The following is a 16,547-nucleotide window of genomic DNA, read 5'->3' on the forward strand; positions in this document are numbered from 1 at the left end:
CCACTAAGGGAATAAACCACATTCAGAACATCTTAGAAACAATGAACTTAATAACCCTCTATAAACCCATTTCAATGTCAAATGTCCGTTAATTTCAAAGTAGTGCATTTTTGTATTTACTTTAGAATGCATAGGGTTAGATGCCTACCACATTAAAACTTGGTGGCAAGTACCCTTGACATGGGAGGAAACAAGAAAATTACAGCAACAATTACAGAAGTATATCCTCTTGTGGCTCATGTTAACATTGCCAAATCCCTGTATAAATCAGAATCAACTATTCATAGAATGTACCTGTCAGCAATATGCTACGTGACATATGGCTCTAGTTAATCAAATATACAATTCCATTTTTAAAAAAAACTCAGAATATTCCTTCAAGGCACTGTGTTAGCCAGTCAGTCATTGGCACTCTGATGTGGTTTAAAACATTTAAATATTTATGCACCGTATTTTATTTATACGTATAGCTGTGTCTAAGAGAATATTTTTACCCTGGGAGGAAACTGACATTTCTGAAGGCCATTTTGCAGTAGTTGCTACACATGAGTCCTCTCAGAATGGCCCTGATACCAAGACAAAAATATCCTGGGTTTAAATGCTCTATCAATGACTCTTTTATGTTTTCTAGGTTTGTTTTTTATTAAATGCATTGTTCAAAATATGACAAAAAACAGAAATTGGAGCCATGGAGGTTTTTTTCACATCACTATTCGAACCAGCTGCAAAGATTTAGATCACACTAGCTCTTATTTTACGCATGTCCTCTGCAACAAGAAAACCATGGAATGCCCTTAAAAAAGAATTTTAAAATAAAAAACAGATGTGTTATCTTCTTTCCCTTTGCTATTGTAGTGCCATGTTAGGTAATTAATTCCTTAGTCTTATATAGGTCTTCATGCATATAAAGAAAAGAGTTTATTCCCATAAAAATTCTTAAGTTAGAGAACTCAGAGCCCCCCTCCCGTGCCCCCCACCCTGGCCTGTCTCCACATGAGGTCAGCGCAGGACGAAGGACCATTTCTCCTGGGGGGCCAGCTCCACACAAATGCAGGTAGTATATACAGAAGTGGGGGGGGGTGTCCCAGCTTTAATAGCAACACAAACTTGATGGAAATACAATATTACACTGAAAATCAGTGTGGAAGCAGAAGTGATTTGTTCTTAAATTGAGGAGCAAAGTATTATCCAAACATTCTGTGAAATTATTTTCATGCTAGCCGCATGGACAGGTTCCCCATTTTAAATACGCCACGCAGCACAGACTTACACTTCATCCCCTTGTTTGATATGGCTAATTTCTGGCAAGAGATGAAAGGAAAAAATTATCGATCGAGAGTCTTCAACTGATTAAAAAATGGCAGAATGATAATAGGGGGAAAGACTAAGACTTGTTGGGCTTGCATATTTCTTCTCGCTGCTTTTTCCCTCTGAAAAGATGAAATGTTTACTATCAGCAAGGCTCACACAGGTTCTTCATTTCTGCAATGGATGCTTAGACAATCTGATACATAACTAAGTTGAAGCTTTGGCAAAGGAAAGCCATAATACTTGGAAAAAATTTCTGGGAATACGTTACTTTCCACACAGATGTGGTACATTAGTCACAAAAATGTGGGCATGGTCTCCTATGCATGTGTAGAGAACCCATATTCTCCAAAGCTTTTAAAAATAACATGCATCACTTTGCTAAACAGAGAAAACCCCAAATATTATGGTGCCCATCAAATTCTTCATCCTCTCACATTTTCGTTTGTGCTTCGCTTACTATTAGAAGTGATAACATAGAGTGCCTAGTAAAAGATCACATGCAGACAAACTGTAAACTGTTCTAGGATGTGCATACCTGTTGCCAAGCTTGTACTGCAGTGTTTAGAGAATGAACCACATGTTGCCCAAAGTTGACAAAGATAGAGTCCACTACGATGGTGCAGTCAAGCAGCTTTTCTCCTGCGTCACGGGAAATGGCCAACTGCCCGAAGATGCTGAAGGGTTTCACCATGCTTTGCATCGTGACATTTCTGCACTCGAGAAGTTTACAGTCTGCTTGAGCTGAGAACCGGATCTCCTGACACACAGGACTATTGTTCCATTGCCGGAGATACACGTGCGGTTCTTTGAAGGAAATAATCATGTATTCTAGTTCAGATGGCACATTTTTATCGGAAATAAATGGCTGTAGGTATTGCGGCGGAGCTGTTGAGAAAACAAACAGGAAAAAACAGCAATTGAGATGAGCCAATATTTTATGGAAATAAAGAGATGACGTTTAAATTATTCACTTTTAAAGGTTACCGAATTCGCTATTTGCAGTTAAATAAATGCAAACACTCTCTTGAAGGCGTTATACTATTTGAATTACCATTTGATATTTGCCAACAAACCGGTTTTGTTCAATCAGCATGCCTCAAACATATATTGTCTAAAGTTCACCTTCACTTTCACAGACAAAAATTTGATCACAGAAGACAACAGATAAAATGAAGAGGAGGCAAATATCGAAGGAGAGTTTTATGAAATGCTCTGTATCTACCAACCAAATCTCAAAAACAAAAACATGACTCGAAAAGAGTTAGAAAAAGCAGGTTGAATTCCATTTTTTGCTGAAAAGGCAAGATGCTTAACAGCAGCTGTGTTTAGTTTTAATCTGATTTTTTAAATCTGATTTTTTTTCCCTTTTTCCATTACATGTTAGGTTGAAAACCTGAATAAAAATGTACTAACTAGGAAACATTTGGTATAGACTTTTAGGAGTAATTATTCATGTAACATTGGCAAATTTATAAAAGACCACTTTCGGTGGTGGGAAAATTTAATCTTCTACCTTACCAACTTGTAAAAATGACAGTCCTTTAAATTTCTGGAGAATTTGCCCATCCTTTGTAGAATGTATTCATGCTTTTGAAATCAGGTAATATCGAATACTTTTGGAATCTATCCATCATTAATGTAGTAGCTCAGGACACAGAACAGAAACAGATGTATTTCTTTTAAAAAGATCCTAACTGGAATAACAGTAAAACCTGCAATCTTTGTAACTTCCTTGAAAATTCTTATTAGGAAGCATGCAAAATCATGTCAGTTCAATAGTACTGGTAATTTATATTATAGGTCCATATGATGGTTCAAAAGTAAGGGGTACATCTGTTAGATGAAGTCAGCTTCAGAATAATTTTGCCAGTGCTCATTGTTAGGGGAAATGAATGCCTCTTCTAAAAATTTCCACCACCACATGGGTGGTAGTCAGTAGGGAAAGAGCTTTGGGTAGTGGAAGTGATTAGCAATCACAGCACTTTAAAACATCAGTAATACTGCAATACACAGAATAAAAACCCTTCCACGCCTTTTTACTTCTGGGCAAAAATTGATGAAATGTGTCTTGAGAACACTCATGAAAGACAGTAAGTATTAAGTGGATGCTATTCAGATGCTAAAGGAAAGAATACCTGTGCCTAGTTGATCAAGGTGATGACAAAGATGGAACTCCAGGTGAGCAAACTGGAAGGAAAGGCAAAGAGATGGGACAAACCATGGGGTAAAACAGGAGTCGACTCTGGTACAGGCAGCCAGGGCTGTTGGAGTTACAAGTTGGTCACAAGTGCTTTGAGAACCAGATTCACTTGCAGAGCTATGGGAAATAAATAATAAAAGAAGATCAATGACCTAGATTTCCCAATACCGTATAAGTAAAATGTCTTTCTATAAGGGTTTTTAAAGCTAGCACCGATAATCCTATAGTTAATATATTATCATGAAATCGTCTGTATTGACTCACACAAACTAGTTGTTTTTAAAAATTAAGTTCATGTTGATTATTGTCTATAAGTTATTAGCAGAAAAATTTCAAAGGATTCCTCAAACCCCAGGTCGTGTTGACCTACCTCCAACCCAATTTTCTTCCATCTTCATCTCATGCAATTTATGGACAACTTGTTCTCCTATTAGTTTAAGACCAACACAATTTGGAGTATGACTCTGCTGTTTAAAAATCCAATATGCAAACAATGAATCATGGAACACTACATCAAAAACTAATGATGTAATGTATGGTGATTAACATAACATAATAAAATTAAAAACAAAACAAAACAAAACCCAATACTTTCAGCGTCACCATAAAATGTTTCACTTTGTTTTACTTCTCCAGATTGTCCATATCCACAGGGCCATGAGTTAGTCAATCCTCTTTATTGGAGACTCACTAAATACTGTACTAGGTGCCATAAAAGTTATGACCACGTCCAGAAGAACCAAAGTCCCATGGACAGTTACACTGCATGGGTCCTCTATTCACTTGCCCATCCTCCTACTGCCATTTTAAACAAGTAAAATCTCATTAAAAGGCACAGTGAAGGCATCTGTAGGAGGGAAGAAGCTGGTACATGGCAGCTGCTGATGTGCGTGTGAAACGTGCTGCCTGGCCTCAGTGCTAGCCGAGGCATCATGGGAACTGGGGAGTGGGATGGCGCAAGGGACATTCTGGTGACCGCGGACCACCGAATAGACGCTGCCCCATTCTCTCTCATCATCCTCTGCCCTCTTCTTTCCAAATCCGAAATTTGTTCTAGAGCGATGGGAGCCTGGCTTCCAAGTCCCTGAGGGGCCTAGAGAAGAAACACTGATTTACAGTATCCTAGGGAGAACTATGACAGGAAAAACTAAGGAAATAAATCCTTGGTTTTATATCACCATCTAACCGATGATATAAAATATGTAGACATTTAGAAACATCATCAAATAGAACCACCACCCAGGTACAGGAAGGTCGGAAGTGCTGCCAGAGTAGAAACATAAGAGAAACTCAGGATGGCGTGAGGTGCATCACGTGGGATAGTCAGAGTGTGAATCTTCAGCTAAGTTTTGAAAGAGGTTGTGAAAAGGCTGGTGAAAATGAAAGCTAGAAGCATTCCAACACGTTTACTGAGTATTACAATTTTAAGACGTTTATAGTTATATGGTGGTATTTACTGCAATGTTAGTAAATCTCCAGTGCCTACAAAGAAAATACAAACTGTGGGGCAATTTGTTACTGATTAAATGTGATGTGCAAGGAATGCATCTAAGTATATGCTAAAGCTTCTATAAATGGGCATACTAATTTAAATAGCCTTCTAGGAATTTATCTGTGGAGTTACAAATAACAGATTTCATCGACTAGGTAAAATTAAAACTTGTATTTATTCAGAAAGAGCAAAATGTATTAGTTGTACATGTGTTTTATACATTTAAACTACTTTCAGAAGTTGTTAGAAATAGGGTACAATGTTAGTCAAAATATTATTATTATTATTATTTATTTTTTTTTTTTTAAAGATTTTATTTATTTGAGAGAGAGAGAGAGAGAATGAAAGAGAGAGCATTAAGGGGGGGGAGGCTCAGAGGGAGAAGCAGACTCCCCACCGAGCAGGGAGTCTGATGTGGGACTCAATCCCGGGACTCCAGGATCATGACCTGAGCTGAAGGCAGTAGCTTAACCAACTGAGCCACCCAGGCGCCCAAGTCAAAATATTATTAAAAATCCAGGAGAGAGTTCTATGAGATCAGTTTTAAAACAGTGAGTACACAATTTGAGGTGTTTATCTGAAGCATTTTTCTTGCCAACTACAATTTTTGACACTCTTGAGATTTTCCAAGATTTATTTTTCTATCTGGAGAGTAGCAGATAGTATAACATATTGAAAAAGGCTGCTAAAACAGGAGTATGTGCTATAATTTTTATTAATAACAAATTGATTAATTCTTTAGTTTCCTACGTTAAATATACATATAAATTTTTAAAAAGAGATTTTTTTGGCTTTATGGTTAACAGACTCAAGTAGTTAGAAATATTCTTTCAATCTTAAAATCCTAACTAAAATGGTTGTTGAGTTAAGCTATATTTAAAAATTCAGACTTACTAAAAAATTAGTCATACCAAAATTAAAATTTCTTAACCACAAAATTAATACGGTGTATACAAACTGAATATACTTTAAATGTATTTTGAATCAGTAAAATGATAGTTTTTCGATACTCAACTTAATTTGATCATCATTACATATCATTTTAAAAGCAGCATATATATGCTTACCTCTTACACCAGGACTAAAAAGATGTAAGTGTAATAGAGCTAACCAGTCATAAATAGGAGAGGGATGACTGTGGCTAGGGACACTTAGAGCAGCTATGTTTGCATAATTTCCTTAATCAGGTACAATGAACTCTGATCCAGATGTCAAAAGGAAAAACATAATTTATGAGGTGTAATCAGCAGAAATAGAGAAGAAAGTAAAAGTGGTAGCTCCTGGGGTAACACCTCTCAAACAATAATACACAGAACTCAAGATTCAGTAGTTAGTTGAACTATCCCTAAGATCCTAATGGAAACTCAAATTCCTGGAAATATTCTAAAAAGTGGAAAATATGGCAGGAATTTTACATATCCATATCTGCATTTTAGCCAAAAGGTAACTTACCAACTGTCCTATAGAGGGGTGCCTATAGATGGGTATCAACTCTTTAAACAGCGAGTATTTTAGTAAGTCTGTGTTTTGATTGATTAATAGGCATCGCTGGGACCCAGGCACAATCCTTGAAGATTCACTCCTGGGGCCATTCTCGGGTGAACCCCTACAGCAGTGCAGGTACCCAACAATCTGACTTAACTGATGAAGGCTTGAGCTTTTCTCTGGATCCCTCCATAGTAAGAGGGCTTTTATAATACAGCAAAATACAGCAGAGAGATTAAGCAGAGAATAACTGGGTGAAAGAACCTAGTGAAGATACTTGCACTTCTATCATTTATATTATAATCTTCAGCAAATTGTATTACCACCTGGCTAAATCTCATATTTTTTCATCTGTAAAATGAGTACAGTAATTGAACAACTCTTTGAGTATTAAAGGAGATGCTGCATACGAACTGTTCAGTATAATATCTAACACTCATTAACTGAAAAAAGTGCCATCCCTCTTTTTCTGGCTGGTAAACAGGGTACCATACTGGTCACGCAGTTCAACATTAATTGTTGGTGATTGCCTTTAGGCCTAAGATGGGTCTTGTAATATCACACTGACATTCATCTCACTGTGGCATGGTTTCTCAACACTGGTTCACCTAATCTCCCTCCTGCCTACTGCAAAAACACTGCTCTGTCCATTCTGGGAGAGAGCTGCACCGTTAAGAGAAGACAGGGGAGGATGCCTGTCTCTTGCACCAAGTCCTCTCTAGTCCTTAGAATCACCATTTTTTAAATGCTTTAACTCTAACCCAAAGTAAAAAATACACTTTTATTGTATTCTAGGTCACATATAAAACGAGTGGGGGGGGGAGGCAGGTTTACTAAAAATATGACACACGCTGATATTTTAAAAATTGTCATAAATATATAGATAACATAAATTTACTATTTAACCCAAGTGCACAGTTCAGTGGCATTCAGTACATCCACACTGTCGTACAACCATCAGTGTCCCCATCTCCAGAGGTTTTTCATCTTCCTGCACTCAAACTCTATACTCCTTAAACAAGAACTCCTCATCCCCCTCTCCCCCACTCCCTGATGAACACCATTCTACTCTGTCTCTAAAAATTTGCTACTCTTGGTATCTCATATAAGTGGAATTATACAATATTTGTCCTTTTCATACCAATATTTTTTTATTGTTTCCGTAGTGTAGTGGTTATCACGTTCGCCTCACATCAATATTTTTTTATTTTATTAAAAAAATTCCAGCTACAACCTGCTAAATTGATTTCATGACCCACTAATTGGGTTGTAATCCATGGCTTAAACAAACACAACAGGCTTAAACAGGCCCTCAGGTAAAGGACTCCTTTATATCTGACTTTAAAAAGAGAGAATCTTCCACAGTTCACAGACTAAGCACCATGATACAGAGACTTCTGAGTCATTTTAATATCATCAGCCTAGAAATTTAGGTGAGCCCCGAGGAAAACTGATTATTTTAGGGAATGTGTACATGGAAAAGGACTTGCTGGCAGAAGACCAACTCCTGGTGTTACATAGAGTTCAATCATCAACTAAAAGGAAATAGTAAAAGGCTTCAAAAAGACACTTGGAGAAAAATACAAGCATCCCTTCTACCCAAGGTAGAGAAGGCAAAACTCAGGTTTATCCCCGGTAAAAAATATTCTGGTTTACACCTAAATGGTTTATGAAAATCAACAGTTTTAAAAATGGTACTCAACAAATTTAGGTACATCTAAAAGTACACATCCAAGCAGCCAAATGGAAGGGAAGAGTATTTGGAGGCGACAGTCATCTTCTTGGTAAGAGAAAGTTCAACTGGTGGAGAGAAGAGAAACAATCCAGAGACTTGATCATCATGATGCTCTTCGTCTAATTCCTCCGTTGTCTATCTATGCAAGAATCAAGGCTTCGAAAAATGAAAAGCATCTCCTCTTTGAAAAAAAAAAAAAAAGCTGTTGACCACTGTCTCAAAGATTACCAAATATGAGTGGATGGGGGCTTCTTTTATAAGATCTTTAGGGAGTAGGAGAGAATACTTTGTTGTGGCATATCCAAAAATGAAAGTACTCCAAAAATCCCACCAGAGTTTCAATTTTCATTGCGTGAAGGAAGAGCACCCTTAAGCCACTTGTTTTTCTAAGACGCCTTCTTCTATTGACCACCATTCGGGGCGTGGGGATAAAAAGTCCTTGTAAGTCATCTGCTTTCACATGTTCTAATGTTGTGAGAAATGCCCATGAATATGCACAACAAACCACCAAAGATCTGACACAGCTGAACACAGCTGAGCGTTATCAACTGGTAATAAAGTTAACTGAACCTATATATCAAGATCTGCAGTTATTATTGTGTTACATGATAGTTGCCTGTAATGTGTATAACTTTATAAAGTCACACACTTCTAGGATTTAGTCATTTGGCGTGAGGGTAAGGGGTGTGGGGAAACAAATGAGATGGTTGTTCTGGTCCATCAGAAGGCATCAAACTGATTCCAAACCCAGGGAACCTAGGAGAGTGGCCCAAAACCTGAGAGTTGGGCCCACCACTTTGTTTCCCTTTTCTTCCTTGTAGGGCCAGTTACTGGGTAAGAAACTATATATTCCAAATAGAGTGTGTAGTTGCTGGCTACCTTCTGTTTGCTCACTAGATCCACACTTTCTCCCCTTCCCCATCCTCTTCTCTGCTGCTGGACTGTACCAACAAGCTGCTTTGTCCTCTGAGAGGACAGTGGAGTGAGGGTATGTATTCCCCTGGCTCCTTCAGGCCTAAGAATGGGATGGTTCCCCAGGATTCCTAGCCCGAGGGTTCTGTACCATCCCTCAATCCTGCCCACATTTCTGTAAATAGTCCTTTCATTAAACTCTCTATAATCTTCAAGTTTGAGTTTGCCTTCTGTTCCTTGTCAGGACCTAACTGAAAAGGGGGATTTATTTAGGCTTAAGCAATGGGCATGGGCAAATACATACATGATGAGATTAAAGATAAATAGCTGAAATGGATATCTTGATCAGGGCTTAAAAGCTGTATCTCTTGCCTCCAGTCCAGTATGCAGCAAATAGGAGAAGTCTCCTAAAAGGTCAATACTGTAGTGGAAACTAAGCTTGAAATTACTCTACTTCAAATGCTACCTTCAAAAAAACCCAATCATTACCAATCATTCCTTTTCATGTGATCAGGCAAACCACTGGTTAAAGATGGTGGGATGCAATTATTACAAATACACAGGCATTGAATTAAAGATAATATACCTGTATGGGATAAACAGACTAAGGTTTAAAAGATTGGCTCTTTTGTCTCCAGTCCTTTGTAATGAAGGCTACCTGCCACCCTTTGGACCGGTTAGCTCCCATTCATTCCTTAAGGCTTCAGCTTAGAAATCAGTTTCTCAAAGCCAAATACCTGGTTGGTGATGAAGCCAGGACTTAAATCCAGGTCTTCTAACTTGGAATTCTCTATTAAATAGTGCTTGTATTTACATACATACAGTGATGCCATTACCACTGAGCTACCCTACCCTGTTGCAACTTTATGCCAATTGTGGGCAAGATGCTCTTTGCTTTTTCTTCCTCTTTTTTCTTATTAAGATTAAGCTTCATAGGACTTATTTTTATGAACTTTCTTCCTGGAATGCACAACAGTCTGATGCATATCCTTTTCAAACCACTGAGAATATTACTTATAAGGTACTCTCTAATCATAAAAGCATCAGGTTTTGGTCCAGTTCTAAATTTCTCATGACAGAATATACTGGAGCTAACTGCAGCAGTTTTCCTTCTGCATGAAATGCTGACATATTATTGAAGCACTAATGTTTTCTTTCTAGAAATTGGAAAAAATTTATTTACTGTCCCTTTTGAAAAGTGTCTTAGTAGGGTCTTATGAAGTTGACTTTTAAACCAACTCTTTAAATTTAATTTCATAAATATCAAATTCTATCTGAAAAATGGTTAATGTCAAACAAAGCAAGATCAGTTGTGAAATATTAGGTAACTTGAAAAATCCCAGGTGAGGACAAAAGATCTGTGATTACAATGTCAAAAGCTTGGTGAAAAATTGCCTGAATTTGATTGTCTGCATAAATTTCCATTCCCTAAAGGTTCCACGTTTCTGTAGTGCTAAGCTTACCACAAAAGTAATTTTTATGAATGTTTCAGATTCAGAGGAATTAACCTTGTCGAAAATGCTTCTTTCAATGCTGAAAATGCATTCTTTCATAATTAGAATCAAGAAATGATTTCTAACTTGATACTATTAATGAAACTCAGATTAAAAACATTTTTGTTACTTACAGCTCTGTTTTCTGAGATTTCCTGGTTTCTGACTAGGTAACCTGTGCTTAGAATAGGCAATCTTCCTATGCATTTGCTAACTCCTCACGGGATGGGTATTCTTTTCATTGCTGCATTCCACATATAAGTGAAATTAAAATCCCACTCCTCTAATATATTTTTGCTAGTTATAATCAGTAGGTAATATAAAAAAGGAAGGTAATTATTCTTGAAGAGCCACATGACCTAGAAATAGGATATATAAAGTATAAAACATATTATTATTAAGCACACGAAGTAATCACTGAAAAAGACTGTGAGGCTACTGTTAAAATGTTAAAGAGGTTATCAGTGTGATATGACCATGGGTGATGGCATGCTCTTTATTTTCCAAATGCTCTTCAATGAACATATAGTATTATTAATAAAAAGAAAGAGAAAGCATTCACAACTCTTTATAATATAAAGTAGGAATCAGAACATGAAATGATGTGCTATGATTATAACCTTGTGAAGGTATACATACAGTCATGGGCAAAAATAAAAGTAACACAGAAAAGAGAAAACAGTTGATTTGTGGATGTTATGAATGATGGATGTTTTTTCTCTTTGTTAGTGCCAGAATGTTGTTTGGGGAGAGAAAAGGAGGGATTATATAAAAGGAGTAAGATAATGCTAAAGCCAGTTCATCAGGAGAACTGGAAAGCAGGACATTGAGAGTGACAGACAACAAGATGGGCCTGAGCCCATGGTACATGCATTATCATATGACCCAAGAAAACTATTCCACTGACTGTGGTTTAGTATCTTTTTCTTGTCTTTTGTGGGAGCATGAACAGAAAGGCTTAACCAGTAGGGATATGTAAATGAGAAGACGTGCTGAAGAATAGGTTACTGAAGCCAATTTTTTTTCTACTCTTGTTAGTGGATGTATCAAGCAGGCAAACATTGAAAATAGGGACAGTCTGGCCCTCTTTTGCCACTAACCAGACATCCTGTAGGAGGTGTGGGACAGGAAGTTGTGGGGACATGATACAGAACACCTGAAGTCTACAGCTCTAGAGATTCATTATGGCCAAATACAATGTAGAGCTATCTAGAAATCCTTTGGATAGAAGTCATTTTGGTTAGCCAAGTTTTTCTAATGTCTAGAGGTCTTTTAAAGTTTTTTTTTAAACCACTTAAGAGGGGCGCCTGGGTGGCTCATTCTGTTAAGCATCCGCCTTCGGCTCAGGTCATGATCCCAGGGTCCCGGGATGGCGTCCTGCATCAGGCTCCCTGCTCAGCAGGGAGTCTGCTTCTCCCTCTCCCTCTACTCCTCCCCCACCTTGTGCTCTCTCCCTCAAATAAATAAATAAAATCTCTGAGAAAAAAATAAAACCACTTAAGAAAGAAATATTTCCAAAATTTATCTTTTTAGAAGGAGACAATACAATTTATTTAACCTCTCTCTTAATGCTCCAGGGTTATCATTAACATATATTGTTTACTGTGTCATTCAGAGTCTGTTGAGGAATTGGGGTGCCTGGGTGGCTCAGTCATTAAGCGTCTGCCTTCTGCTCAGGTCATGATCCCAGGGTCCTGGGATCGAGCCCCGCATTGGGCTCCCTGCTCAGCAGGAAGCCTGCTTCTTCCTCTCCCACTCGCCCTGCCTGTGTTCCCTCTCTCCTGTCAAATAAACAAATAAAATCTTAAAAAAAAAAAAAAAGAATCTGTTGAGGAATTAATGGTTCTTTTCTTTATATTTTTTGTTTAGGATGACTCGATTTTTTTTTGGTAGTTTGTTTTTTGCACTTTTTGTTTTTATACTTAAGGAACAGGTTCTTACTGTGAGGGCTCACAGGGCTATATTATGCATACAACACAGGATTTTTTGTACTCAGACTTTGCTATATCAGCTTGTCTTATGTCCTAGTTCTCATCTGTAGTTCACACAGATGCAGCTGCTAGCCAGCTGAGATCCGGCTAAGAGAGGGGTCACTAGATACGAGGACTTGATGACTGTTTCCCAGTATAATGTCACTATTTCATTTTTCGCCGAGTTACCTTTGGTCATCAGCACCATTTTGACTGCTGTTCAGGACAATTCTCCAAAGATCCGAGGATACCAGTTTCTTCTGGTCACTCACAAGATTGATATCCGGCAACTGCAGTTCACACACTTTGCTTTCAGACAGACTGAATTCTTGAAATGCAACAAAAACCTTCTGGAGTTCATCCCAGTATTCCAAACTACACGGAATCTATGTTAAAATAAGGAAGATTTTAGAAGTTGCAAATAGAAACTATGATACAGTTCTATATTTGTTGAAATGTAAATTAAACCATAGAAGTTATAACATGAATAAGACTTAAAAAGGGATAAGTCTGTAGAAGACAGTTTAGAATTTCTTTTCATAGTTATATTCACCCTGTTTACCTACCTTTTTTTATTATTATATTATGTTAATCACCATACATTACATCATTAGTTTTTGATGTAGTGTTCCATGATTCATTGTTTGCGTATAACACCCAGTGCTCCATGCAGAACGTGCCCTCTTTAATACCCATCAGCAGGCTAACCTATCCCCCCACCATCCTCCCCTCTAGCCTACTTTATTTTAAAAGACCCATTCAAGAATAATACGTGAAAACAGCCAAGAAAGTTTTTAAATAAAAGAGAAAAAAGGAGGAACAAATTCTACCAGGTGTTAAGTGTATTATAAGGCTATGGCAGTTAAAAGATAAGGTTTGAGTAGTAGCCTACAAATAGATTAAAAGAAATAGAATAAAAAATAGTATAAGATATAAGTACAGATAAGTTTTAGTTTGTAAGGAAGATACCATTTCAAACAAGTAGGGAGAGACAGGAAATGTGGTTGCAAGAACTGTCTAGCCATTTGGTAAAACCAAAATGGGTCCCTACATCATTCCTACATGAAAGTAGATTCCAAAAGGATCAAAATGTTAAAGGCCCAAACTGAAAGCATAAGAGAAAAAAAATCGGTTAACATCTTTATCATAATAGGGCAGCTTTTTATAAGTATGGCATGAAACCCATTGAAGAAAAAACCCCCCACAAAACTACAGTGGATAAAATCAAATTAAATAAAAAAGGCAAACTAGGGTAGGATAAGTGATATTCAATGATAGATCCAGGAATAATTGTTGTGGTAGCAGACAGTGCTTACAAATCAATGAGAAAATGATAAATAAGCATACAGAAAAATAAGAAAAGGAAGATGTTGGAAAAGGCAATTAGCCATGGGCCCTGAACTTCCCTGCATGTTACTGCTAGGTATGAACAGGATGCAAGGCCCTGAAAGCTGTTAACTGGGGCTAGTTCTTAGGTTGTGTTTACAGAGAACAACCTTGAGGGATGTGGGAAAGTCTCTCTCCAGGACAAAGAGCAGACTCACTCTAAAGGGGGTGGATGTGACGAGCTCCATGCTCCTTGGCTGTGCCACATACTTACTGCATGCATACCATCTCCCTGAGGGCCCTTCTGCATTGCCCGCGTGGGACCTGGGGGCAAGAGGAACCAATGCAAACATGGTGCTCATGTTACTTGCGCCCGGAGTAATAGTGTTCTTTGTTTCTGACCCATGAGTCTTATGTCCTCTGCCAGAAGCCACGAAACACTAGAGGGCTGATTCATTAGCTTGCATATGGTAAATTCGCAGACTCTGACAGTAATTAGTTCACAGAAAAACAAAAGTAACTGGCCAGTAAGCATGAAAAGATACTCAACTTCACTAATACTTAAATTCAAATTTAAGTTAATAACATAATATTTTTAATTTATTACTCTGGCAATTTTAAGAACTGACAGTTCCAATTTCTGCACAGGTGTGGGATTAAGCATTTCCACCCAATATTTTTGGAGGGTAATTTGGCAATATCTATTAAATGCTTGGAAGTATATGCCTAGGAATCTATTTACAGAGATTCCAATGCAAGTGTGTATTTATTTCAGCACTGGGTGTATTAGTAAGAAATTAGAAATGACTCAAATATCCATTAATAGGGGATTAAATATCACAGGCAGATCTATAGAATGGATTACTATACAACCATTAAAACGAATAAGGAATATCTATATATACTAACACAAAAGGCATCCAAGATATATCACTAAATTAAAAAAAAAAAGCTTTAAAATAGAACATGTGAGTTAATTCCATTTGTCTTAAAAAAAAAAAAGGACTGGGCTCAGGTGTGCCTTTTCTTTCGGAAGCTTTCCCGAATTACCATCCTCAGAGCTGGTCGCTGCCTCCTTTGTGTCACTTCTATATCTAACACACTCCTCTATCATAAAACTCATAACACTTTGCAAGTCCCTATTTACATGTTTGTCTCCTTTAGTCAACTCTGAGATCTTGATGCAAAAATGACACATTATTTAAAAAAATTTTCTTAGCATCGAACAGTTTTTGGGACATAAGGGATCTTTTTTTTTTTTTTTTAAGATTTTATTTATTTATTTGACACAGAGAGAGAGAGACAGAGAGAGAGCAGGAACACAAGCAGGGGGAGTGGGAGAGGGAGAAGCAGGCTTCCCGCTGAGTAGGGAGCCCGACGCTGGGTTCGATCCCAGGACCCTGGGATCATGACCTGAGCCGAAGGCAGACGCTTAACGACTGAGCCACCCAGACACCCCAGGAGGGGGAGCCCGACTTGGGGGGACCCTACGCGGGGAGCCCTATGCTGGGCCCTATCCCAGGACCCTGGGATCATGACCTGAGCCAAAGGCAGACGCTTAATGACTGAGCCACCCAGGCACCCTGGGACAGAAAGGATCTTAACAGAAGATTCCTGAATGAATAGATTTCTCCTTAACCTTTCTTTTCTAAATAAGTGATTCCTAGTCTTTCAATGGGATAAATTTTACCTCTCCACCCATAACAGTTTCTTTTCTTTAAAGAGGGATTTGAGCATCCGTGTATGGAGAGATGCTTACTGGGAAAAAGGGGAACAAAATGGATATGCGTAAGAGGCTGACGGGGATGAAAGAGAAGGGTATGTTCTGTTTAGTGATGAGTACAAGTAACACATTCATAGTAATCCACTTTTACCTACCATTTCTTGAAATTCACTCCCTTCTTGCTTTCCATGATATACTTCTTTCTAACTTTACCCTCTCTGGGTCTTCGTTCCTATATTCTCTCGCAGCCTAAAACACCTGTACACCCCTTCATTTCTCATTGTCTCATATTTAAATCCTTCCCATCTATCAAGGTCCAAATGAAATACCACCTTTCTTTGAGCCTTTTCACCTCCCCAGATGGAGAAATGCTCTCCTTTTTCTGAACTCCAACAGTTTTTTAAAAGGGAATCTGTTTCATAGCTCTTATCACTGTATACCTCATGTTATAGTTATTTCTATACATGACATCTTCCCCGGTAGGCACATTCCTTGAGGGAATGATTTCCATTTGGCTAAGCTTTGGATTTTCATAGCACCTGGCAAAGTGTATACAGTGAATGTTCAAAAAGAAAGTTGCTGAATGAATGAATAATTCATGAATGAATGAATGAATTAATATACACATACTGGGTGATTCAGTCCATCTCTGGCACATTAAAAATTCTCCACAAAGAAGTACAGAAGATAAAAGCATGAACTTTGGAGTCAGACCTAATGGGATTCAATTCCTAGCTCCATTAGCTATGAGTTCTTGGGCAAATTAATTTCTCCAACATCAGTTTCTTTATTTCTAAAAAGGAGATAGTAACAGAACTATCTCAGGAATTGTGAGAATCAAAAAAGACAAAGCATCTCATATAATAGCACATAGTAAAAGCTTAAAAAATGTTAGCCATG

The 16,547-nt window shown here is 37.8% G+C and overlaps 1 protein-coding gene across 3 annotated transcripts in view; it reads right to left on the reverse strand.

Moving 5' to 3' along the window:
* Positions 1–16,547, reverse strand: part of VPS13B (vacuolar protein sorting 13 homolog B) — a 741,629-nt gene that overhangs the window by 88,917 nt on the left and 636,165 nt on the right. For all 3 annotated transcript variants that reach the window (XM_078072177.1, XM_078072178.1, XM_078072179.1), the window contains 3 exons: positions 12,788–12,984; positions 3,447–3,628; positions 1,847–2,196 (listed from right to left, as the gene is read on the reverse strand). In XM_078072177.1, the coding sequence (XP_077928303.1) occupies positions 1,847–2,196; positions 3,447–3,628; positions 12,788–12,984 (729 nt within the window). The remainder of the gene's footprint in view (positions 1–1,846; positions 2,197–3,446; positions 3,629–12,787; positions 12,985–16,547) is intronic.

This window comes from Halichoerus grypus, chromosome 5 (genome assembly GCF_964656455.1).
Source record: "Halichoerus grypus chromosome 5, mHalGry1.hap1.1, whole genome shotgun sequence".
NCBI classification, from domain to species: domain Eukaryota; kingdom Metazoa; phylum Chordata; class Mammalia; order Carnivora; family Phocidae; genus Halichoerus; species Halichoerus grypus.